This window comes from Engystomops pustulosus, chromosome 7 (genome assembly GCF_040894005.1).
Source record: "Engystomops pustulosus chromosome 7, aEngPut4.maternal, whole genome shotgun sequence".
NCBI lineage: Eukaryota > Metazoa > Chordata > Amphibia > Anura > Leptodactylidae > Engystomops > Engystomops pustulosus.
This window is the reverse complement of record NC_092417.1, coordinates 182,100,161-182,124,625: the sequence shown is the minus strand read 5'-3', so window position 1 is coordinate 182,124,625 and position 24,465 is coordinate 182,100,161. Positions and strand designations below refer to the sequence as shown.

Here is a 24,465-nt window from a genome sequence, read left to right as displayed (position 1 = left end):
GTCGGCCTCCAGATCCCGGCTGAAGTAAAAGCAACTTTTATAAATCTGAAGTTTTACCTTTTTCGATTTTCCAGAGTCTACAGGAAATACAAGTTATTGTAAAGGGAATCCACATGAGCATCTCGATGGCCTCGGGCTGTGGCTGTACCGGCAGGTGCACCCCAATACTTACCCTCCGGCACATATAGAGAACCTCATATATTTTTTACATGATGCAATCACTACTGACACAGTTATTTCCTGCATTAGTAATGTTAGTGGTGTACGGTAGCCTTGGAGAGGATGGACCCCATGAGAAAATAGTCATTGGGTTCTCCTACACCTCGTGGTAATTTACCTCCACGTGGACAGATCATGTATAAGCCCCAGATGTTTATGCTGGAAGAAGAGGACTGAATACAGTCATGCGGTACACACTGCAATTACTACTATTCTATGTTGTCTAATGTGGAAATCCAGGCCCCCCGGACACTCTGGGCCCCATAGTTACTCCCTTGAATGTTGTATTACGCCCTTGCACTTACTAGGAACACACCATGGCTTCCAGAACATTACTATCCTCAAATTTTTCATTTATTTGGCGGTTGACACTGACGACTCCTCCGATCATGATGTCCCCATCCTGTACATACTCATACTCTTGGAGTATTTGCTGCATCTTTAGCCTACAGGCCGGAGGTGCAGTGTGACATGAACATATACACAGAGTCACACACAGGAATAAAACACCTTGCAGAGTTTTCAGTGGAAGAAAAGAAAACAGAAACGTAAGAAATGATGAAAGGAATAAAATACATTGTGTGATAAGGAGGGATAATCCTGGGCTCTCAGCATTCAGTAATGTAGAGACGAGCAGCAACTTCTGCAGCATCTCATGTGACACTGAAGCCGGAGAAAATCCTCTCATATTTTATAGACGGAGCTGATACTGTAACACAATGGGCACTAAACTTACACTCAGGCCTCACGTCTCCTGGTAGTAGATTTATTCTTCACTTATTTAAAAGTAGATTGTAAAAATATAGATAAGAAGAAGAAGGATTTCATTAACTCTTGCAGAGACATAAATGCAGTATATGTATAAGAGTATGTTTCTTAAAGGGGTTGTCCAGGTTCTAAAAAAATATTATATATGGTTGGAGGAGTGGTTAGCAAAAAAATAAACATCTTATATCTAACTCCTCCAGTGCTCCTGTACACCCATGACGCCGCCCCAACACTTCCAGGTCTATGCTTAGCAAGGCCAGTGGTGCCTCCCAACCACAGCTTTCTGCCTACTACAGCATGAGCTTCAGGCCACATTGGAATGGATGGGTGGCATCACTAGCCTCTGTAAGCAAACACCTGGCAGTGTTGGGCAGTGCCAAGAGTGACCAGGAGCACCGGAAGAGGTAATTAGAAGATGTTTATTCAAAAATTACAGAACCAAAGTTTAAAAAATAGCAAAAAGCTTGGATCCAGGTCAGAGACCACTCCGACTTGGAGGAAAGCTAAGCGAAAAATTAGATGTTTGTTTTTGTTTTAAAACTCTTTTTATTAAAACTTTTTAAGTAAACAATACATAGCAAAAATAACAATTTTGTTACTTGTACATGTGACATAATATTGGGAACCAGAGCAAGCTTGAGTGGACCCCTCCCAAGGAGCCGCTCATCCACCCATGTACCCGGCTCCTAGCATATTAGTTCGCCTGTGTGGGGATGAAACCTGTTTCCCACACATAAGTCGGACTACCGCGTCCAAGCAAACTCTCTTATACAATACTTATATGTACAATGGGCCTTTTGTAACAACTACACAACATACATAAAAAACATATAGACAATCAAAACATTAAACCGAGAAAAATGGGGGAGGGGTAAAGACCAGTAGGGAAAAAAGGGGGGGGAAAAGAAGGGGGGGGGGGAGTTTAGGGGGGGGGGTAAGGTTACCCTTTAAGTGGAAGGTTTTCTAATGAGCAAGATTTAGGACCTTTCTCGTACTTTCCAATTTTTCCAGACTTCTACAAATCTTTTCCTATTTCCCAGCTCCCAGTGGGATAATTCTTCCATCCTATATAGTTCATTCACCTTGTCTATCCACATGTCTATTGTAGGAGAGTTTTCAGCTAGCCACATCTTCGGTATTAACAATTTTGCTGCTGTAATTAGGATTGTGGCTAAGTCATTCTTTTTCGGAGTGAAAATCGTGCTCCCTTTCCATAATAGAATAGTGCTTGGGTCTAATTCTATCTTTACATTACATATAGTGTTTACCCTATCTATAATTGATTTCCAAAAGGGTGCTATTTTCGGACATGTCCACCAAATGTGATATATATCACCCCTATCTCCTTTGCACCTCCAGCACGTGTTAGGTATTTTACTGTCAATTAAATTTAACATGTGGGGTGTCCTATACCATCTAGTGAAGAGCTTATAAGAGTTTTCCTGCACTCTGATACATCTAGAAAAACCGTGGGAGTTTTCTAAGATACTCTTACATTCTGCAGGCGTCAGCAGTATCCCCATATCCTCTTGCCATTTTGTTAGCGATGTGAGCGGACTTCCAGCTCGATACTCCAAAAGCTTGTGCCCTATAATTGAGCACAGCCCCTTTCCACTATATGGCTTTGAAAGTATTTCTGTTAACCAAGTTTCTTTATGCGTTTGAGTAAGTTTAGCATATAGGCGTGTGCCCAATGTGTTTAATCTATGTTTATGGAGAAAATCAAGTGGAGGCCCCTTATCTGCTATTAATCTAACTAATTCCGCAGATTCTGAAACTTCTGTCTTTAATTCTTTAACAGTTAGATCCTTTAATCGCTTGCTAAATGGAGAGTCTAATGGAAGATTTGGGTCTACTATTTGTGGCAAAAGACATGCCGGTAGCTCATCTAATATCTGAGGTAATGGGTTCCAGCGTTTTTGAATATACTGCCATATTTTGATTGTGGAGGATAGCAAGTAACTTTTGCTAAAAACTGCGTGTTTATGTGGTATCCCCCAAAGCTGGAGGCGGTCGGAATCCGTGAGTAAGCTTTGTTCTAATGAGGCACATAAGGAGGGAGCCGGGTTTTTTACTAGAGATATCCAGCGCTGAACATGTGTTGCCCAGTATGTATTAATAAGGTCTGGAAGACCTAGCCCTCCTTTCTTCTTATTTTGGATTTGTTGCAAGTAATGCAATCTAGACTTTTTAAATGACCAAACAAAGGAGGAGAATAGTCTGCGAATTTTCAAAATATATGATCTGGGGAGTGTAATCGGGACCGTGTTTATCAAGTATGTGAATTTGGGTAGAATATATGTTTTAAGAAGGTTGACTCTACCTATCCAAGACACGAAGGGTATAGTAAGTTGCTTGAGTTGGTTTTCAATAGTGTTTAGGAGAGGAGTGTAATTGAGCCTAAATAAATCTGCTGGATCTTTTGTAAGTTGAATACCTAGGTATTTAATTGACTTCTGCGGCCAATTAAATTCCGAATTAACTTTTAATTTGGATGCTGTTTGTGCGGTTAAGGTAATGTTAAGAATCTCCGATTTTCCAAAGTTAACTTTAAAATTAGATAAATTTCCAAAATCTAGAAACAGTTGTGTGAGTGTGGGGATAGACTCTTTAGGGTTAGTAGTAAGGACTAGAAGATCATCTGCAAAAGCAGCTGTGGTGTGTGTATAGTCTTTGACTTTAACGCCTTGTATCTGTGGATTTTGTCTAATTGCTTGTGACAGGGTTTCCATGAATAAAATATATAGATATGGGGATAAAGGGCACCCTTGTCTTGTGCCATTTGCTATTGAGAAGGACGGGGAGAGTATGCCGTTCACTCGGACTTTGGCACTTGGTGATGAATACAGGGAGAAGATAGCCGAAACGAAATTTGCGGGAAAGCCAAATCTTGTCAATGTATTATGCATAAAAAGCCAACTAACCCTATCAAATGCCTTCTCGGCGTCTGTGCCGAGAAGGACTAGCGGGATCTTATTGGTTTTAGCATATTCAATAATTCTTATTACTCTGCAGGTATTATCTTTACCCTGTCTTCCCATAACGAACCCTGATTGCTCAGGGGATATCAGTCTCGCCAATAAGCCGCATATGCGGTTAGCTAGTGCCTTTGCCCACCACTTCACGTCTGTATTAAGGAGGGAAATGGGACGGTAACTCCCACAATGTGTGGGATCCTTCCCTTCCTTGTGTATTATGGTTATATTTGCCGCTAACGCTTGCGAGTGTAATGCTCCCCCAGCTAGCAATCCATTGCATACAGTAGTGAAATGTGGCAAAAGGCAATCTTCATATTTCTTGTAATACGCCACTGGGAGCCCGTCTGGTCCCGGACATTTTCCCGATGGGATAGTATGTAGGACCTTCCTAAGCTCTTCTACAGTAAACGGGGCGAGGAGGGAAGATTTTTCTGCATCTGTAAGTACCGGAAGATTGAGTTTATCTAAAAAAGACCTGATGTTATGTTCTGTCTGCATCTGATGCGGTGTAATATTATAAAGTGCAGAATAGAAGGACATAAATTCCTTGGCTATCTTCTGTGTGTCTGAGGTTACAGTGCCGTCCGTGGTTTTGATAGAGTGAATGAACGACTTCTCTTTCTGCTTTCTTAATAAAAGGGACATCATCTTATTCCCCCTGTCACCATGCATATATTGCTTAAATCTGCAATACTGCAGGAGTTTAGCTGACTTTACATTAAGCAAATTCCGAACTTTATTCCTGAGATCCGTCAATTCGTCTAATATTGACAGTGCCTTACTTTGTTTGTGCTGTTTCTCTAATTTAGTGATTTGTGATAGCATGGAATTAAGGAGACGGGTGCGTCTTTTTTTAATGAATGTCCCTAAGGATATAAACTCCCCTCTAATAGCCATCTTATGTGCATCCCAAGTGATGGGGAAGGCCTGGTCATCTGAGGTGTTAGTGGAAAAGAACTTTTTGATTTTTCCTAATATTTCCTGACAATGCTCTTCCTCTTCCATAAGAGTAATATTTAACCTCCAGTTCCATTCTCTACTAGGCAGGGCTGGTATCCTAACAGACAGGGAAACTGGAGCATGATCTGAAAGTAAAACACTGCCAATCTCAGTTTCTTTTATTAGTGTGACATGTGCTTGCGAAATCAGTATATAGTCCAGCCTATGGTAACTTTGATGGGGCTGTGAGAAAAATGTGTAGTCCCTTGTACTGGGGTTCATTAACCTCCAGGTATCTATGAGGCCCTTACTCTCCAGTGCCTTTTTTAGGGCTGCCAACTCTCTATATGAGTGGTGTCTAAGACTCGTCGTATCCAAATTGGGGTCAAAAGCAAGATTAAAATCACCGCCTAAAATAACAATTCCTTCACAAAAGTCTGAAAATAATTTTAAGGTATCAACGAGCCACTGGACCTGACCAGAATTCGGATCATATATATTTCCAAAAGTCACCTGTTGACCATTTATGGTTCCTTTTATAAAAAGGTAACGGCCTTCAGAGTCATTTAGTTCTGCTAGGAGTTTAAAAGGAGTATGTTTGCTTATTGCCACTGAGGCTCCTCTAGCCGCTGATATAAATGCGCTATGGTACCATAGGGAATATTCCCTTTTCGGTAACTGAGGTATTTTGTTAACTTTAAAGTGGGTTTCTTGCAATAGTATGATATCTGCTCTCTCTTTTTTCATTTGTCGCAGGATCTGGTGTCTCTTACATGGCTCGTTCAAACCCTTGGCATTTAGAGAGATAATTTTAATGTCCCCCATTTTCTAATGCACTAAAAGAAAGCATATCTAGGACTGTAAGTTTTTTTGTCTTTTGAATCACTACAGGGTAAGGGCAGGAGATGAGAGAAGAAAAGGCAGGTAAGAGGGGGTAGGGAAGGGAAAAGTACAAACATAAACCATAAAGGTGCCGTTTTTTGCATATGTAAACCGTTACAGATACAGCCCGGTGTCTCTGCTGTAGCCAAGACTGTACCGCATCCCACCTGGGGACGCCACCCCGAGTAGTGTCGGGGACTACTAACAGACAGGCAGACAACGGTGAATCTGGTAGGGGGAGTTTCATTTTTATGCGACACCTGTACAACCAATTAACACTATCACCCGAATTTAACTGTTACTGATATGTTATATTAAACAATTAAGTTGTGCCACAGTATGTCTTAACAAGAATAAACCTCTTTCTATACAAAATGCACATATCTTACATACCGGGCCTAATACCGACCAGGGGGTACAGTTTCCCCTCTTTACTGTAAAATACAGGATGCAATACTACTGCAAACATATGTCAAAGAAAAACAAAACTTAAAATGTGCTGAACGTGTCAAGAAATTTTTACCCAACCCCGACAGTCTCGCTCAGGTATATGGCAGCTTCTTCTTTCTACTCCGCGGGCTTTTTGCAGGGTGCCATACTGTCGCCTCAGGTAGCGCGGGTAGTTCACCATCTTCTCCGATAGGTAGCCATGATGGAATATCGCGGGCCGGAATATCCAGAACGCTCCACGCGTTTTTTAGATCCTCTGGTGTACGGATGATGATGTGTTTGCCATTCTTGGAGATCGCCAAACCAAAAGGAAACAGCCATCGGAAAGGTATGTTCTTCTCCCTCAGATCGTCTAAAAGGGGTTTAAGAAGCCTTCTTTTTACTAGCGTAGAAGGTGCAATGTCCTGGTAAATGGTGATGGCACCTGCCTGGTATTGTAGCTCTTTACGGTCTCTAGCACCTTTTAAAATATCTGCCGCATCAGTGTACTTTAGCAGACCACATATAACATCTCTCGGCGGCTCCCCCGCACGTGGCTTAGGCCGCAGGGCTCTATGGATCCTCTCTATATGTACCAGATCTGCTCTTTCTTGACCTAGAATAATTGCAAATATGTCACCTGCAGCTTTAGGGAGATCATCATGCCCTATATCTTCAGGCAGGCCCCTTATCCGCACATTTCTGCGCCTGCTGCGGTTCTCTTGATCCTCTACCCATAATAAAGCAGAGTTTAGTTGCTCCTTCTGAGTATTCATGGCGCCCCGCACCGCTTCTCCAAATTGCAGCAATGCTGACTGAGCTCCTTCCAGCTCTTCTACCCTCGCTCCTATTTGCTTAATGTCAGCCTTTATGTCCGCCAAATCTTTGGCTAGAGGGTTCAGAGCTTGTTGCAAGGCCTGTTTAATAAAGTCTCTGGAGATTGGGCCTGCTGAGGACTCCCCATAAGCATCCGAGCACTCACCCCCGCTATCTTGCTCTGAGTCCTCTGCGTCATCTCGCTCGGGTAGTGCAGGCGCCATCTTGGATAGCTTGCTCGGCGGCGTCTTCATCCTCTTTTTCAGGAATTTGTCTAAATCCTGTTGTTGTTTCCCGGCCTTGCTGTACCCTTTCGGGTCTTGGGCGTTGGGGTTCCCGTATTTAACCATCCGGTCAGCGCTAGATGCTATTTTAGCTTGCTTCGGGTGATGAGTGCCGGGAGCTCCAGAATCAAGCGGCCATCTCGTAGCGTGGCTTGGCTCCGCCCCCCGAAAAATTAGATGTTTATTGTTTTTCTAGCCCCCACCACCCATACAATTATTTTACATCCCCCCCCCCCCTTTGAATTTATAATCCAGGTATCTGATATTGAAGAACTTTACAGAAGATAGTACATCAAAGTTCGATCAGGTAGGGGGTGAAAAATAAGGTGTGTGTGTGTGTGGGGGGGGTGATAACCCTTCTGTTTGGGCTCCTGTGCTGTCCCTTTACAGTAAACTATGGCTGTCGTAACTGAGTTCCACCATACCCGTTTGGCACCTGCTTATTTTCTTGTGGGCTGCCGATGGTTAATATAGTAGTGATGGACAGATGTTTTCTCCATTCACAATCCTCCTCTTAGTCTGGGTGAGATGTCAGGGGGCTGGCACAATTACATCTGGACAAGGACTCAGATATTCTATAAGAGGTTAATTTGCCCTTTTCCTAGTAATTGCTATAAGCCTTCTTAGGAGCTTATTGTATTCTGCATTGCTCTACTTCCCTTTTTTACTTTTGTTTTCTGATCTTGCTCACCACCATAAATTTTGTTTAACTTTCTGAAAAGTCTTCTTCAGTTTTTCCATATTTGTATAACCTCCTTACTGTGTTTTGTCCGGTTTTTGTCTGTGTCTAATTTTGGTGCAGGAAGGGGACATCGCTCAGTTGATACCTAATGTCTAGGAGAAGATCGGCAAGTAGGTAGGGACAGCTGGGTGGTTTTACCAACAGGGCTGTTTCTTTCTTTAACTGTAGATCCCTTATCAGCAGCATTACCTATGGACAACAAAGCCAAGTCCAGTTCTGTTTTCTAGCAGTGGCCAAAATTAGAGACTGCAGCACAACTACAATAATGCATTTAAAGTTATAGGTCCTTGAGTTTTGAAACACAATAAAAGAGATAAGTACATTTTTACTACTTGGCAATTTTCCAAGAATTTTGTAGAGAAGAAACAGAGAAGAAACTATTACGTTCAGCTGGTCTTTGCAATGGTCATGTCAATATCTATTGAGCTAATGTGACTATTCTGACCTTCTACTTGTCTTGTCCAATACTATATGTCAGGGTTCTGGGTCTGTGGACCCTCTGGACCACCGTGGGAGATGGTACTAGCCAACACCTGGGACCGGAAGTCTAAGTGGCACCAGATCTTCACCAGAGTCTGCTACAAAGCAGGATGGTCTTGCTGCGGTGGGGTGCCACCAGGTCGTTCCACAGGTAGTGATACCTTGGGCGGTGACAGTCTCATAGTCAGGCTCAAGTGGAGAGTCAGGGCAGGCAACAGAGGTGTAAGGTCAAAGGCTGGAATCAGCCACGGGAGGTAAGGCAGGAGGGGACAGGAACACTGGGACATGGAAACGCACTGGAGCACTGGAACGCAGGAACACGGGAACACAAAAACACAGGAACATTGGAGCAGGAAAACGGGAACACTGGAACAGGAACACAGGAACACTGGAGCAGGAACACGCTAACACTGGAGCAGGAACACGGGAACACAGGAGTGGGAACACAGAAATGCTGGAATGCAGAAATGGAAAACCATGGACACCGAGGGGCTTTCAGAGAGGGGGACAGGGAAGCGCCACAGAGAGGGGCAAGGGTGTGCCCGTGATCCGTGATAGTAACCCCCCCCCCCTTCAGCCTCCCCCTCTTCCCAAGAAACCTGTGGAGTAGGGTGTGATTCAGAATATTCTCCTCTGGCTCCCAGGACCTCTCCTTGAACCCCTTCCAGTCTACAAGGAAGAACCAGTTACCCCTCACGATCTTCATGTCCAGCACCTCCAGCATTCAGTTTGGAGAACACCCTGGAACCACGCAGGTGATCAAGTTCTGTAATCAACAGCAGGGGGTAATGGTTTTTAACTGTGACCTTTTTCAGCCCACAATATTCAATACAGGAATGTAGGGAATGGTCCTTCTTTGTGACAAAGAAGAACCCTGCGCCAGCTGGAAAGGAGAACTTGCGTGTGAAACATCTTTGCAGGTTCTCCTTGATGTACTCGGACATGGCAGCCACCTCAGGAACAGAAAGGGGGTAGATGGCACCAGACAGGAGATCCACGAGGACAATCATAGGGATGGTGTGGTTGCAAAGTTTTTGCTTGATTTTTGGAGAAAACATTCACAAAGTCCTGGTAGCAAGCTGGCAGACCCTCCAGAGACTTGGGAGACACCAAGGAAGTCAGGTAGTGGTAATAGCATTCAGGGCCCCAACGCAGGATCTCACCAGTGTTCCAGTTGAGGACCGGAGCATGGAGTTACAGCCATTGAAGACCAAGGAGAAAAGATGATGTGGAGTATCGCAGGAAATAGAAGAACAGTCTTTCTTTGTGCAAATCTCCAATTTGAAGACATATAGGCTCAGTGCGGTACCGGACCGGATCAGAGAGAAGCTGTTAGCTGACCTAGGAAATGCCAAGGAGTTGCTTGAGGGGAACCAAGAGTGGCATCCACAAAGTTCCCCACGGAACCAGAGTCCAAGAATGCTGAGACTTGCACAGTGGTGCTGGTACCGACACTGAGGAGCACAGGAACTGTCAGACTTGGAGAAGCTGTATTCACACCTAGGGACACTTCTCCCAGAAGCCCTAGGTGCTGGCGATTCCCGAACATTGGGTACTGACTGGACAAGCCCCGATGAAGTGCCCTGTTGACTTGCATTGGTTCCACTGCAGACGGTATGGCTGGAGGCAGGAGCAGCTTATAGAAAACCGGAGCCAAGCGAGGCAGACTTTTGGTTACTGGTGATGCAACTCTTCAGCAACTGCATGTCTATCCGACTGGCCAGGGTGATGAGACCACTCAGAGTAGCCGGCATGGGCGGCCAGTGCGTTTTTTGACCTTTGAAGACAGTCACCTTTTGAAAGTTGCTGACAAGGTCACGTCTTTCCAGGAGAACTCAGAAGCCAGGGTGCGGAACTTGACAGCATAATCACCCACAGATGAGTCTCCTTGGCGTAGGTTCAGCAGCGGCATTTCAGCTGAGGAGGCTCGTCCTGTTTCCTCGAACGCGGACCAGAATTCAGCCAGGTATGCAGTATGGGGGGCCATGACTGGATTTCGAGCCCAGGCCAGGGACTTCCCAGAGAGCAAACTGACAATCAATGCCACCTTGGAGCATTCGGTGACAAACTGGGATGGCATCAGTAAAATTAAATTAGTTCCAGGTTAAATTAAATCAAAAGACAAGAGCGTGGTGTAAAAAAACTGGAAAAAACAAGGTGTAATCGTCGGAGGCGTGAACTGTCAATCTGTGGAATCGCCTGCCTCAGACAGCAGGGAGCTTCAAGAAGAGTATAGATGCCTTTTTACACATTAATAACATTGTAGGTTATGTTATATAGAATTGTTTCCCCAAATCCCTACCTCATCCAATTCCTTCCCTTCCTTGGTTGAACTTGATGGACATGTGTCTTTTTTAAACCATATAAACTATGTAACAATGTAACAGAATCAAAGCGAACAAGAGAGAGGTTGAGCAAATGTAGCAGAGGTTGTATACACAGAAAAGCAAAGTGATAGTGAACAGTAATCAGGAAAAGGTATGAGGAGACTAGTGGAAGCAGCAAGGTTTAATTGAATAAGGTAGATAAATAAAGGAGTTCATGGATGATCAGACATATAGTAATGATGAGAAACCACATACATATTCTGATTACATAATTTGAAGGAGAGGACAATATATCTCTGTGCTGTAAGAATGACTTAGGCATAACATGTATATAATAGTAGGATCCCATTAGATAACGTAAGGTAAGCATGTGGTGGTATTAACAGATGCTAGAGTAGATGTAAGAGAGAAAAAGCTGAGAACTATGAGAATGTAGAAGGTAAAATATGTAATCCTGGATTACTCGCTGTACCAAATGAACACTGTATGAAGGGGAAAAGAGGGAGCTCATCAATACATGGACTTCGAGTCATTTCCAATGTTCAAACCCTTCGGGTGGCGCATTTCCAACACCATAATCCAGAAAGCTTCATGCATGTGCAGCTTCTTGTGCGGTCTCCACCACGTTTACTGTGGGGACCTGTTCTATAGCAGTGACTGTCATGAGGTGTGTGGACCTTGCATGGAAGTCACGAAAGTGTTTGGCGGCTCAGCATTGCGAGTGCTTACAATATTGAAAGGATATGTTTGGCATATCACCACTACATGTTCGGCTATACAAATCTTTCATTTCCAAAAAGTGTAGACTATGTATAATGTAGTGTTTACTACTTTTTTCCTCCGCCAGTGCAGATTTTTAATGTATTTTGCTTCAATATGCACCTTGGACCCAAGCGTTCTGGATATCCAGCAAGACTCTTAACCATGGGGCACCCAACTAGAAGGGTGAGTACCAGACATTTTTTCTTTTTTGGACATAAGTCTGGAATATTGCTTTTCTTTGGAAGTCCAACTATAACTCCTTCTCAGTCTACGGAGAAACAGGAGACACAACAGAATAGAAATTGAACTGCTCGTAAAATGCCAGTGAATCATTACGTGGCATGGAGACCAAGGGGCAGAGGCCAGAAAAGACCATTCTATAGGGTCGCCAGTACCTAACGACTGGAATTAAAACAGATAATGGAATATCAAATTAGAAGTTTGACAATAAAATAAATGGTTATGAATGCAATTATTTTATGAAACAGACACAAAATTGGTACAAAAACCATATATAGAAGTGGAAAAGTGTAAAAAGAGCCACATGATACAGGGAGCACGTCCTGTGAAGAGAGTAGCTGCTTAAGACTGCTATTATATTGAGACATTGTATATGTTGCCATCTAGTTTTCCATTTATAATGCTTTCTAGGCATCAAAAATCTGGTTGGGGGCCACAATTTTTTGATTAGATGACTCAATTGAATTATTCTCCAATCCTACATGTTAGTATATAAGAACTGTAGCAAACACTTATTCTGATACAATTAGAACACCTTTTTTGAAAAAAAAAAGTTTAAATATGGTAAAATAATGTATAACCATCCATCTGAGTGCCCATAGTCATATTCATGGCCATAGATCGATTGGCTCTGATATAGATTCTACAGGAGGCGGAAATATTCACCAGATCTAACATCCAATTTTTCATGCTTTATATACTGTGAAAAAAACGTATTGTCAGAATAACCATTTTCTTTCTAATCCCTTAAGAGCTGATTTATTTTCACATTGGGGGTCATTTACTAAGGGCCCGATTCGCGTTTTCCCGACGTGTTACCCGAATATTTCCGATTTGCGCCGATTTTACCTGAATTGCCCCGGGATTTTGGCGCACGCGATCGGATTGTGGCTCATCGCCACGGAAATTGGGGGGCGTGGCCGAACGGTAACCCAACGGATTCGGAAAAACCGCCGCATTTAAAAAAAAAAAATTGGTCGCACGGGCCATACTCACATGCACCACGATGAAGACGATGAACTCCGGGCCATCTCGGCGGACCTCGGCGCAGCAGTGCCACCTGGTGGACATCGGGCACAGGACCTTCATGAATCGCCGGAAGACCCGAAATCTCGTCAGAGAAGCCGCCGCTGGAACGCGAATGGACCGGGTAAGTAAATGTGCCCCATTATCTTAATTCTACCCTAAAATGAAGCAATTGGAAAATTCATCTCTTACTTCCACAACTGAGCCGCCTCATATACCAGATCAAAGAACAAAATAATAAGATGAGCCTGGAAAACAAAGACGGAAAATCCTAATCTTTATTACAATAACTAAAATAACTTTTGTTTTCATGAATAATATTTATATATATGGAACAGACACAAACATGTAAATTATCTATCCAGCAGGTGTTTTCTTGTATTTATTTCTGGCATAAATATAATTTTATAACATTTTGGGAGGAATATACATCCCAGCAGCCCAGCGTTAGAGGTCAGGATGGCAAATATCTCCACGGCCACCATGTATTTCCCTCTGGTGCTGAGATAAGCCGGGATCATGGCGATCCAGACACTGCAGAACACCAGCATGCTGAAGGTGATGTACTTGGCCTCATTAAAACTGTCCGGTAATGTCCTGGCTAAGAAAGCTGTAATAAAACTAACCGCAGCCAGAACCCCCATATAACCCAGGACAGAGTAGAACCAAAGATCTGACCCTTCATTACACTGAACTACGACCTTCTCCTTATAAGAGTGTGTGTCCAGCTCCTGGAAGGGAGGAGAGAGGGTCACCCAACTCATACAGAGGACAACCTGGACCGAGGAGCAGATCAGGAGCACACAATTAGGGAGTCTCCCTCCAGTCCATGTTCTCCACACACTTCCAGGCCTGGTGGCTTTGAAGGCGATGTAAACCATGATGGTCTTGGCCAACAATGAGGAGATGGACACTGAGAGGAATATTCCAGTAGAGATCTGACGTAACATGCAGGTTATATCCACAGGACGACCGAGGAACAAGAAGACACAGAGGAAGCTCAGCATGATGGAGACCAGGAGAACAAAGCTCAGGTGCTTGTTATTGGCTCTCACTATTGGGGTTTCACGATTTAAGACAAAAACTGCAAAAAACATAATAGTGAGAATACAAAAAGAAAGTGATGAACAAATAAAAGCTATTGTAATGTCATCATTATAGGATAAATATTCCATCTCCTTTACGACACAAAATGTTCTGTTCTCATTGGGCCACGCATCTTCTGGACATTTCATGCAGTTTTCACTATCTACAAAACAAAAAGTGTATATTGAGACACTCATTACTTTTTATTATTTATTAATTGTTTCTGTTATATACCTTCATGTGGACACATAATTCTCTTTTCTGATTCATCTACCAGTTATTGAAGAATGATAAGAGCCAAGTGGGCCGTCCTATGCTGTATCCTGTAGGAGACATGGGAGCTGCTGGACACTGAGGTATTGTTTATACCCGAGTATAAGCCGAGGCACCCAATTTTAACACAAAAAACTGGGAAAACCTATTGACTCAAGTATAAGCCAAGGGTGTAAAATGCCTTGGTCACAGCCTCCCAGTATATAGCCAGCCAGCCCCCTGTAGTATATAGCCTGTCCATTATAGTATACAGCCAACTATACCCCTGTAGTATGTAGCATGCCAGCCCCTGTATATACAGCCTGCCAGCCCCTGTAGTATATAGCCTACCAGCCCTGTAGAATACAGCCTGCCAGCCCCCTGTAATATACAGCCGCCAGCCCCTGTAATATATTGCCAGCCAGCCCTCTGTAACATACAGCCAGCCCCCATGTAGTATATAGCCTGCAGCCCCTGTAGTATATAGCCTGCAGCCCTGTAGTATATATCCACCCAGCCCCAGTAGTATATAGCCAGCAAGCCCCCTGTAGTAAATAGCCATCCAGCCCCCTGTAGTATATAGGCATCCAGCCTCATGTAGTATATAGCCTGCCAGTCCCTCTAGTATATAGCCATCCAGCCGCCTGTAGTATATAGCAATCCAGACCCCTGTAGTATATAGCCTGCCAGCCCCTGTAGTTTACAGCCTGCCAGCCCCTGTAGTAAAAAAAAAATTAACACTGTACTCACCTTTCCAATGTCCCCGTAATTCCTCTTCTGCTTCCAATGCTGCCTTGAGTCCTTCAGTCCTCTCCGGGTTCTTCCGCTCCTCTTTGGGATGTTCTGCTCCTCTTCGGGTCTTCATGCTCGGCCGGCACATAAAATGGTGTCAGCGCTTTGCCGACGTCATTGTTTGTGAGCCACCATCATCGCGAGGGGACCCAAAGAGGAGCAGAATTTTCCAAAGAGGAACCAAAGAACCCGAAGAGGATACAAAAGGACCCAAGGGGGCACTGGAGCATCGGATGCAGAAGAGGACCTATGGGGGACTAGGGAAAGGTGAGTACAGTGCTCCATGCTACCTAATATAGAGAGATTCTTAGCTTTAATTGCAGCTGCTTATAATATTAAAGGGTTTCCACTATAGAAATAGCTTGCACCCATTTAGGCAATGCTTCCCTTCTTACCTCTGCCTATAATCCTGATATACGGTTATAATAGATTCGGTTTATTACATTTTTAGATTCTGTTCCATATTTTCTCTTTACATGGTTTGTAAGATCAACAATTTTATACTCCTAGAATTTCATACTCCTCATTATACCCCTTTGGAATTCTTAAGTACACCTCCTGGAAGATCATATGTTTATAAAGTTGCTTTAATGTTGGGAAAAATCAGGCATAGTTCAGCAAGTGTAAAGACCAGCTCCGGGGTGAGATGAGGTCTGTTATTTCTGTTTATTCTAGGGAGACAGCGTGCAGCTGGCAGCAGCATGAGTAGGCCGCAGAGTGGCTTAATGACAAATTATGGAGGTGGCCGAAATATGGAAGGCCACAGAGTGGCACATGACAAAGTGTGGAGGTGGCAGCAGCAGCATGAGGTCAGCGAGTGGCACAATGACAAATTCTTTAGGTGGCAGCAACATGGTAGGCCACACAGTGGCACAATGACAGAGTGTGGAGGTGGTAGCAACATGGTAAGCCAAAGAGTGGCACGATAGAGTGTGGAGATGGCGTCAGCAGCAGCAACAGCCCATAGAGTGGCACAATGACAGAGTGTGGATGTGGCAGCAACCTAGTGGGCCACAGAGTGGCACAATGGCAAAGTGTGTAGATGGCAGAAGCAGCAGCATGAGGTCAGAGAGTGGCACGATGACAAATTCTTTGGGTGGCAGCAAGATGGTAGCCCACACAGTGGCACAATGACAGAGTGTGGAGGTGGCAGCTACATGGTAAGCCACAGAGTGGCACAATGATAGAGTGTGGAGGTGATGTCAGCAGCAGGAGGTCAGAGAGTGGCACAATGGGGCAGATTTACTTACCCGGCCCACGTTCTTCGACGCTGATTCGGGTTCTGCCGGGATTCACTAAGGTTGTGCGCCCGAATTCTACTAGGTGTCGCTGTTGCGCTGAAGTCCGCCGGAATTCACTGCCTCCGTCTCAGTGTATGTGAGTGCTATTTTTGCGACACATGTTTTTTTAAATTCCACAGATTTTCCGAATCCGTCGGGTTTTCCGCCGGACAAACCCCCTGATTTTTGTTGCATGAAAGCCATCGCCGATGCGCCAAAGTCCCGGGGGAACTCGGCGCAAATCGGAAAAATTCGGGAAAACCGTCCGAAAACCGCAATTCGGACCCTTAGTAAATGTGCCCCAATGACAGAGTTTGAAGTTTGAAATGAATTTGAAGTTTGAAATTTTTAATTTCAATTTGAATTTGAAGAATAGAGATGCCACATGCATCATTCATTATAATTTCCCTAAAAAGATTATGTTTTTGCCAAAAAAAGGACAGAAATTTGGGGTATATGGCTCTCCCAAAATGGACACCCTGGACTTGGAGCAAGAATCACTCCAAGCAACTATGTGGATATTACACGGATTTCTTGCTATTAACTTTAGCAACAAAAAAGAGCTGCAAAAGAGCTGGGTTATACAGACCCCCCAAAACGGACACCCTGTAATTGGAGCAAAAATCACTCCAGAAGCTACGTGGATTTGACACGTATTTCTTGCTATCAACTTTAGCAACAAAAAATATTGAAATTTGCGGTATACAGATCATCCAAATCGGTCAACCCGATATTGGAGCAGAAATCACTACAGAAAGTATGTGGATTTAACAATGATTTCTTCCTATTCACTTTACCAACAAAAACAAAAAAAAACTGCTATTTGGGGTATACAGATCACCCAAAATGGACACCCTTGGAGCAAAAATTGCTACAGAACAGTAGAAACAGCTGGACGCTACAGACAGCACATTCAGTGTGAAATACCGATATTGCGAGATTGAAAATGGTTGCCTCTTTTTATAGTCTGTGTGACATCACATAAACCTGCCGGTCGCTGATTGGCTTACAGGTCTGCACATGTGATTGAGGGTGTTCCTTTCTCCTTCCCAGAGTTCTCTGCCCCATGTAACACGTTGTGCTCGCACCCATTTTGGTAAAAAAGGAGAAAAAAAAAACTTTGTTCACACGAACCACCTTAACTTTGGATTCATGACAAATCAAATTTTCCCTGAAATTCAGACCAAATTCCCCTTTGTTAAAATCGATTTGCCCATCTCTAATTGTGACTATATTGGCTACTGTGAGTTCTCTGTGACTATATAAGCTACTGTTGGGGAACTGTGACCAGGTCCTTTTCTTTTACCAGACCTTGTGGACGCCAGCAGTAAAAAGTAAAAAAGACCAGTAAAAGTATAAATAGAGAAACTCAGTACTTACCCTCCGGCACTCTCTGCTTGCCTGGGCTATGGCCGGGACAGCACACGTCGGGGTTACCGTCGTGTGAATGCGGCCTTATGGTGTTATATTTGTATAATTGGATTACAGAGATGTTACATAGAATACCTGACACATTAGAGATTTCTCCCTCTGAACATGGGGCACAGTCATGACAGCACAGGTGGATACTAGGAGACGGCACTTTCCTCTGTCCAGGTAAACAGCTTGGAGAACATTGGGATTTTGGGACCTGTAGAAAGAAGGCAATTAATTAAAAAATGAAACAAATTATCATAGACTGTTAAAGTAATTCATTTTTACTTAGATTAAATATTGCCGAATAGAGAGTTAGTTATGGTTTCATTACTTTTATATGCAATAGATTATCAACTTCTTCACTATTTGTGAGAGTGAAGGTAGAAGTATATGACACAGGGAATTGAATTCTTAGTTAAACAATGGTTGGCCTTGAGCTAACCACAATTTCTGTGGGAAAGGATCTAGGAGTATAACTATATGTCTAATAACAATATGATCACCTTTGTCTCCTTTGTCCGCTATGTTAGGACATTTTACGTATTTGGCAGTTATTCTGTTTATGGACTATTTACATGATTCTGCAATGTTCTTATTAGTTATTTAGTCTTTAGTTATTTACGTATAACCTATAAGTCCTCCTATATTTCAAGGGTATAAAATAAAGATGCACAAAGGTTTTATCAGATCTCCTTGGATACAACTTGCTTGTGTCTACGTTATGTGGCCAATTTATTATTTAATTAATTACTCTCTGCCTGGTTGATATTGGACTTCTATTACAATTTGGAGGCCCCAGCGAGATCCTGAACCCTCTAGAGACTGAAAGGGAAGAGCAGTCCCTCAGTTAAGGAACGCTAATCCTAAGTATGTGAGCCCTTGACTCACTGCTTTCCTGAGCTAAGGGGTGCTGGTGGATCAGTCCAGATTGCAGGCTCCAGGCATCATCGCAGGTAGATTGTAGTTAATTTTTATCTCTTTATCTGATCATTGATTTTTGATATAACATTTTTTTTGAGGGGAAGGTTTGGTGATAATGTTTCTTTTTCCTTGGCTTTTGGTGATATTGGTTTTCTGTCCCTTTCCTTGATTTTGATTTTTGGGCTATGTCTCTGAAGTTTTGCACATGGCCATATCATATCATACTATGTTTGCGATTTACTGAGATATGCTACAACTGTTACTAACCATTTGCATAGGTCTATCAGGATAAGCGTGTACAGCAGTGTGCTTCTGTGTCTTCTGTCTGTGCTGTATGACTTTTTGTTCTGTTTGTCTAAACACCCATGAGACTCCTTGCTTGCTGGAATGTTTGTATAGGGGTTAAATAAATAAAACAATCCTAGTCATAGGAAAGGAATCTGATGCAGGGGAAAGCATACATCTCCTTACATCTCCTGCCTACAGAGCTTGATTATTGCAGTTTAATCATATAAGAGAATGGGGCAGATTTACTTACCCGGTCCATTCACGATCCAGCGGCGCGTTCTCTGCGGAGGATTCGGGTCTGTCCGGGATTCACTAAGGCAGTTCCTCCAACGTCTACCAGGTGTCACTGCTGCGCTGAAAACCATCGGAATGCACTGAAGTTCACCGAATCCATCAGTTTTTTTTTACGGCCATGCCCCCCCGATTTCCGTTGCGTGCATGCCAGCACTGATGCGCCACAATCCGATCGCGTGCGCGCCGAAATCCTGGGGCAATACAGGTAAAATCGGCGCAAAACGGAAGCATTTGGTTAACCAGTCGCAAAAACGCGAATCGGGCCCTTAGTAATTGACCCCCAATATGTTTGAATACTGTCTATGACCAAAAAAATCCCAAAATTTCAAAAATACATTTCGGAAGAACAAAAATGAGGCCGAGTCAATAACCTTTTCATGGTAGAAAGTTTACCATTATGTACCAGACCAAATACTATCATTGTATTTACCCCTTTATTCCCTGTTCAATAACCACCATGAAAATGAGAACTCACAATATTTTCTTTGTTCTTCCATCGTACATTTTTTTTATTAATCGTGAAATCTAGACGCCCCTCAGATGTCTGCGCATAAAATCCAATCTTGTGTATAGGCATCCGTTGTCCTTTTTGTAAAATATCATTATAAACCAGTATGTAGGTGTCCAGATCTCCTTTGTCAGTAAATGACTTTGTACTAGTCCCGGTCTTTGTCCAAGTCTCCAAAGATTTTACATATTTATGGACCTTTCATAAAGAGAAAAGTTACATCAAATGCTGATAATTTCATTGTCTGGCTTGATGCCTCATCCAAGATTTCACTCACCAAGGAGATAAGTCGGAAAGCTTAAAGGAGATCCTCCATATGGACTCCCTTCGGAATATCACCGTGAAAGGGATTGAGCCACATTCTGATTGCTGCTGTATTACTGGTTGTGATGAACTGCCCTCTTGAGTCCAACCATAGGGTGCACCTACTCTATGGAGTCCCTGAATATAACCCTTAAGCTCCGCCCACTTACACAAAATGGCATACTCACGCTAAATTTACCACCAAGCACCCAGCACCCAGACCAACTCACTGCCATCACCCATAAATTACTTATACTCAGAAGGCCGTAGACACCTCAACCACACAGACAATGCCCACTGATGATTCACACAGAACATGTAATCCTGAATCTGAAGCATCAACCTGGTAACGTAATTCCTTCGGAAAATTCTTTAAAGGACATCTACCACCCGGATGAAGGATTGTAAACCAATCACACTTACATGCTGGTATGTGCCACCTCTGGCAGGATCTGTTGTTCTTTAAGCTTCCTATGCCCTTGTTTTTAAGAAAAAAAGGCTTTAAAAATCATGCAAATGAGCCTGAGGGGATCCAGGCTCCATAGGTATTAATAAGGCCTGGAACCCCTCAAGCTCATTTGCATAATTTTAAAAGCATATGTTTTTGTAAAGCCCAGGGCATATGAAGCTAAAAGAAGAGCAGACCCTGCCAGAGGGGGCACACAGCATGATGTCAGTGTGCTTGGTTTATATTCCTTCATCCTGGTGGTAGATGCCATTTAAGGCTACCGGCAGAGGCTTATTAAAGTTAACACTTTAATGTTCATAAAGTTACAATACACTTAAGACATAAACTTGTCAGATTAAAATAAGAAAGAAGGAACAAAACAATTTACATACAATATATACAAATAGTAAAAGGGTAAATGAAACAAAATACCCTTACTATGAGATAGAGAGAAGTATCATAACTGAGGAACACATTATAGAGAGATCGACTCGCATTCTGATGATAGGAGTTCCTAGACTGACAAAGCCTATTTTCAGATTCACTGATTTAAACCCAGTGGGTTTGACCCCCACCCCCTTGGCTGTGATGTCACTGAGAGGGGGAAGTCTGAATTTGATCCTCCCTCCAGAGAGGCACTTTCTGTGTCTGGGATTATATTCAAACCCCATAACTTTTGATTGGAAGATGTCACAACTGTGCCATAGCTTCCAATCATCAGGGTACCTCGCTACCTAACACCCCATACCAAACTTGAGGTGTCTAGGCCTAACAGTAGGGGTGTTATGTAATTGGCTGGATTTCCTTGCAGCTAGAATTTTGATACGTTAGCCATGAGGGTATCTTGATCCTATAACTGAGAACCCATAATTATGAATTATGTCCCAATTATAGGACAGCTATGACATCTCTATTGTCAGTCCTAGCTTTTTGGTGAGAAAACAACACATAGGTCTACTATTCCTTTGATCTCCCCTTCTCAAGAGATGAACTGGCAAAGGTGTGAATGCTCACACACAACAGGTTTCCTCCCAATCTTTGGTCACAATGAGACGTCCTGGGGTGGTCGGGCCTCAGCTGTCAGGTTGTAAAGAGTACATAACATGCAAAATGCAGTCTCGTGCCTGTAGTGTACTATAGTAAGTAATAAAAATAAAAAATGTAAAGCTGGTGACATATTATCACGCTGGTGGTTGCTACTTTAGCTTCAGCTACTCCTGTCTCTTATGACCTTTTTAGGCCAGTATAAGTCTTGTGGTCTAAGACCTCTCTAAGGATAGTGGTTGGCCAGAAATTGCATTTATATATGTACTCTGATGTCCAATACATCTACATGATGTAAAAATACACTGAGGAGTTTGCTAGATAGTCTACACATAGTATTATAGGTTGTTTGAAATGCTGTATGCTGAATAATATGTCTACGATGTATTGTGAGGGTTCTGCACAACTCAGGCAAAGGGCCTCAGGTGTTCACCTGTCACCAGTATGTAATGGAGTAAATAATCATTGACTCTCTGTTTCTTTCGTCTGTTATAGACTGCGGGGACCTTAATTCTAAGCATTTGTGTTTCCTGTAGAACAAGTAAAAATATATCTCTGTAATTAATGTACTGCACACAATAATATACCCGTCTATTTATTACACTTTACACATAAATATGTACTCACAGTTACTGTACCAAAGACATAAAAATATACTTAGTCTTTATAATGTGCACAATAGTATGTACCTACATTGAAATATATTACACATAAATATTTCCCTGCAGTCACTATACTGTACACATAACTATATTCCTACATTCACTATATACTGTATACATAAATATATCCTGCAGTCACTATACTGCACACATAAATATATCCCTGCATTCACTATATACCGTACACATAACTATATTCCTACAGTCACTATATACCGTACACATAAATATATCCCTGCAGTAACTATACTGTACACATAACTATATTCCTACAGTCACTATATACTGTATACATAAATATATCCTGCAGTCACTATACTGCACACATAACTATATTCCTACAGTCACTATATACCGTACACATAACTATATTCCTACAGTCACTATATACTGTACACATAAATATATCCCTGCAGTAACTATACTGTACACATAGCTATATTCCTACAGTCACTTTATACGGTATACATAAATATATCCTGCAGTCACTATACTGTACACATAAATATATCCCTGCAGTAACTATACTGTACACATAACTATATTCCTACAGTCACTTTATACTGTATACATAAAAATGTCCCTGCAGTCACTATACTGTACACATAAATATATCCCTGCATTCACTATATACTGTACACATAACTATATTCCTACAGTCACTATATACTGTATACATAAATATATCCCTGCAGTCACTATACTGTACACATAAATATATCCCTGCATTGACTATATACTGTACACATAACTATATCCCTACAGTCACTATATACTATACACATAAATATATCTTTGCAGTAACTATACTGTACACATAAATATATCCCTGCAGTCACTATACTGTACACATAAATATATCCCTGCAGTCACTATACCGTACACAGAAATATAACCCTGAATTCACTATATACTATACACACAATTATATCTTTGCAGTCACTATACTGTACACATAAATATATCCCTGCAGTCACTGTACTGTACACATAAAAATATCCCTACAGTCACTATATACTATACATATAAATATATCCCTGCAGCCACTATACTGTACACAAAAATATATCCCTGCATTCACTATACTGTATACATAACTATATCCCTGCAGTCACTATACTGTGCACATTAATATATCCCTACAGTCACTATACTGTGCACATTAATATATCTCTACAGTCACTATACTGTAAACATAAATATATCCCTGTAGTCATTATATACTGTACACATTAATATGTGGGGTTGTATTAAAACCCCATAACCTTTGATTGGAAGAAGTCACAACTGTGCCATTTCTTCCAATCATCAGGGTACCTCGCTACCCAACACCCCATACCAAACTTGGGGTTTCTAGGCCTAACAGTAGGGGTGTTCTGTAATTGGCTGTGTTTTAATGCAGCTAGACTTTTGATAGATTAGCCATGAAGGTATCTCAATCATATAACTCTCCCCTATATATAACATATATAAATATATCGCACTGCTATCACTAAACTGTACACATAAATATGTGTCTTTCTTGAACACTGCCAGTGTGAACACGGGTGTAGCCTTGCTTGCTATTAGCATTAATTAGCACCACACCCATCACCCACCTTCATGGAGTCCAAAAAATCTCCTCCCTGGGTTACATCATCACTGAATCTCTTTTTATGGATCAGCTCCATGTCATGACTATTGAGATCTGGGAACCAGTCTTAAAGCCTGTCAATGTTTTTTGGGCTTCTTACGCTACTGACATAAATTTAATATTTCTGTTTTAGCCAAGTCATCTACTAGGAAAGGTGCCGATATAACCAATTGGATTCCAAAAGCTAAACTCATGTTTATACATAAAATAAGCTCTAGAAATGTAACAGTTATGACTTAACAAGATTATCCTTTCTCTCTAGGAATCCCAAAAGCCTCTTCAATACTCTGCACACAACAGTGCACACAGAAGATGCAGACATCTGTCACATGTCTTGGGACTGAAGATCTGGCCACCTACTTTAAAAATAAAAATCACTGGATCCAAAATAAAGTTTTAAATCCACTAACTCCATTAATTCCCTTCCCTGTTCACTCTCTTCCTTTGAGCCAGTCCCAGAAGAGGAAGTGTCCAGGCTCCATTCCTCTGATCGACTCATTACTTGTATCAGTGACCCCATCCCTTCACACCTCGTACAGTCCCTCTCCACAGTGGTCACTTCTCACCTCACTGAAATGTTCATCTTTCTCTTACTTCTGGTGTTGTTCCCTCTTCTTCCAAGCCTGCAGATACTACCCCGTTACTA

The 24,465-nt window shown here is 42.3% G+C and overlaps 1 protein-coding gene across 1 annotated transcript in view; it reads right to left on the bottom strand.

Moving 5' to 3' along the window:
• Positions 1 to 4,228: 4,228 nt before the first annotated feature.
• LOC140070305 (vomeronasal type-2 receptor 26-like) overlaps positions 4,229 to 24,465 on the bottom strand; it is a 34,046-nt gene continuing 13,809 nt past the window's right edge. Inside the window, exons 4-7 of the mRNA XM_072116657.1 lie at positions 19,697 to 19,927; positions 17,809 to 17,932; positions 13,259 to 14,141; positions 4,229 to 4,358 (exon numbers count right to left, since the gene is read on the bottom strand). Of these exons, the coding sequence (XP_071972758.1) occupies positions 4,229 to 4,358; positions 13,259 to 14,141; positions 17,809 to 17,932; positions 19,697 to 19,927 (1,368 nt within the window). The remainder of the gene's footprint in view (positions 4,359 to 13,258; positions 14,142 to 17,808; positions 17,933 to 19,696; positions 19,928 to 24,465) is intronic.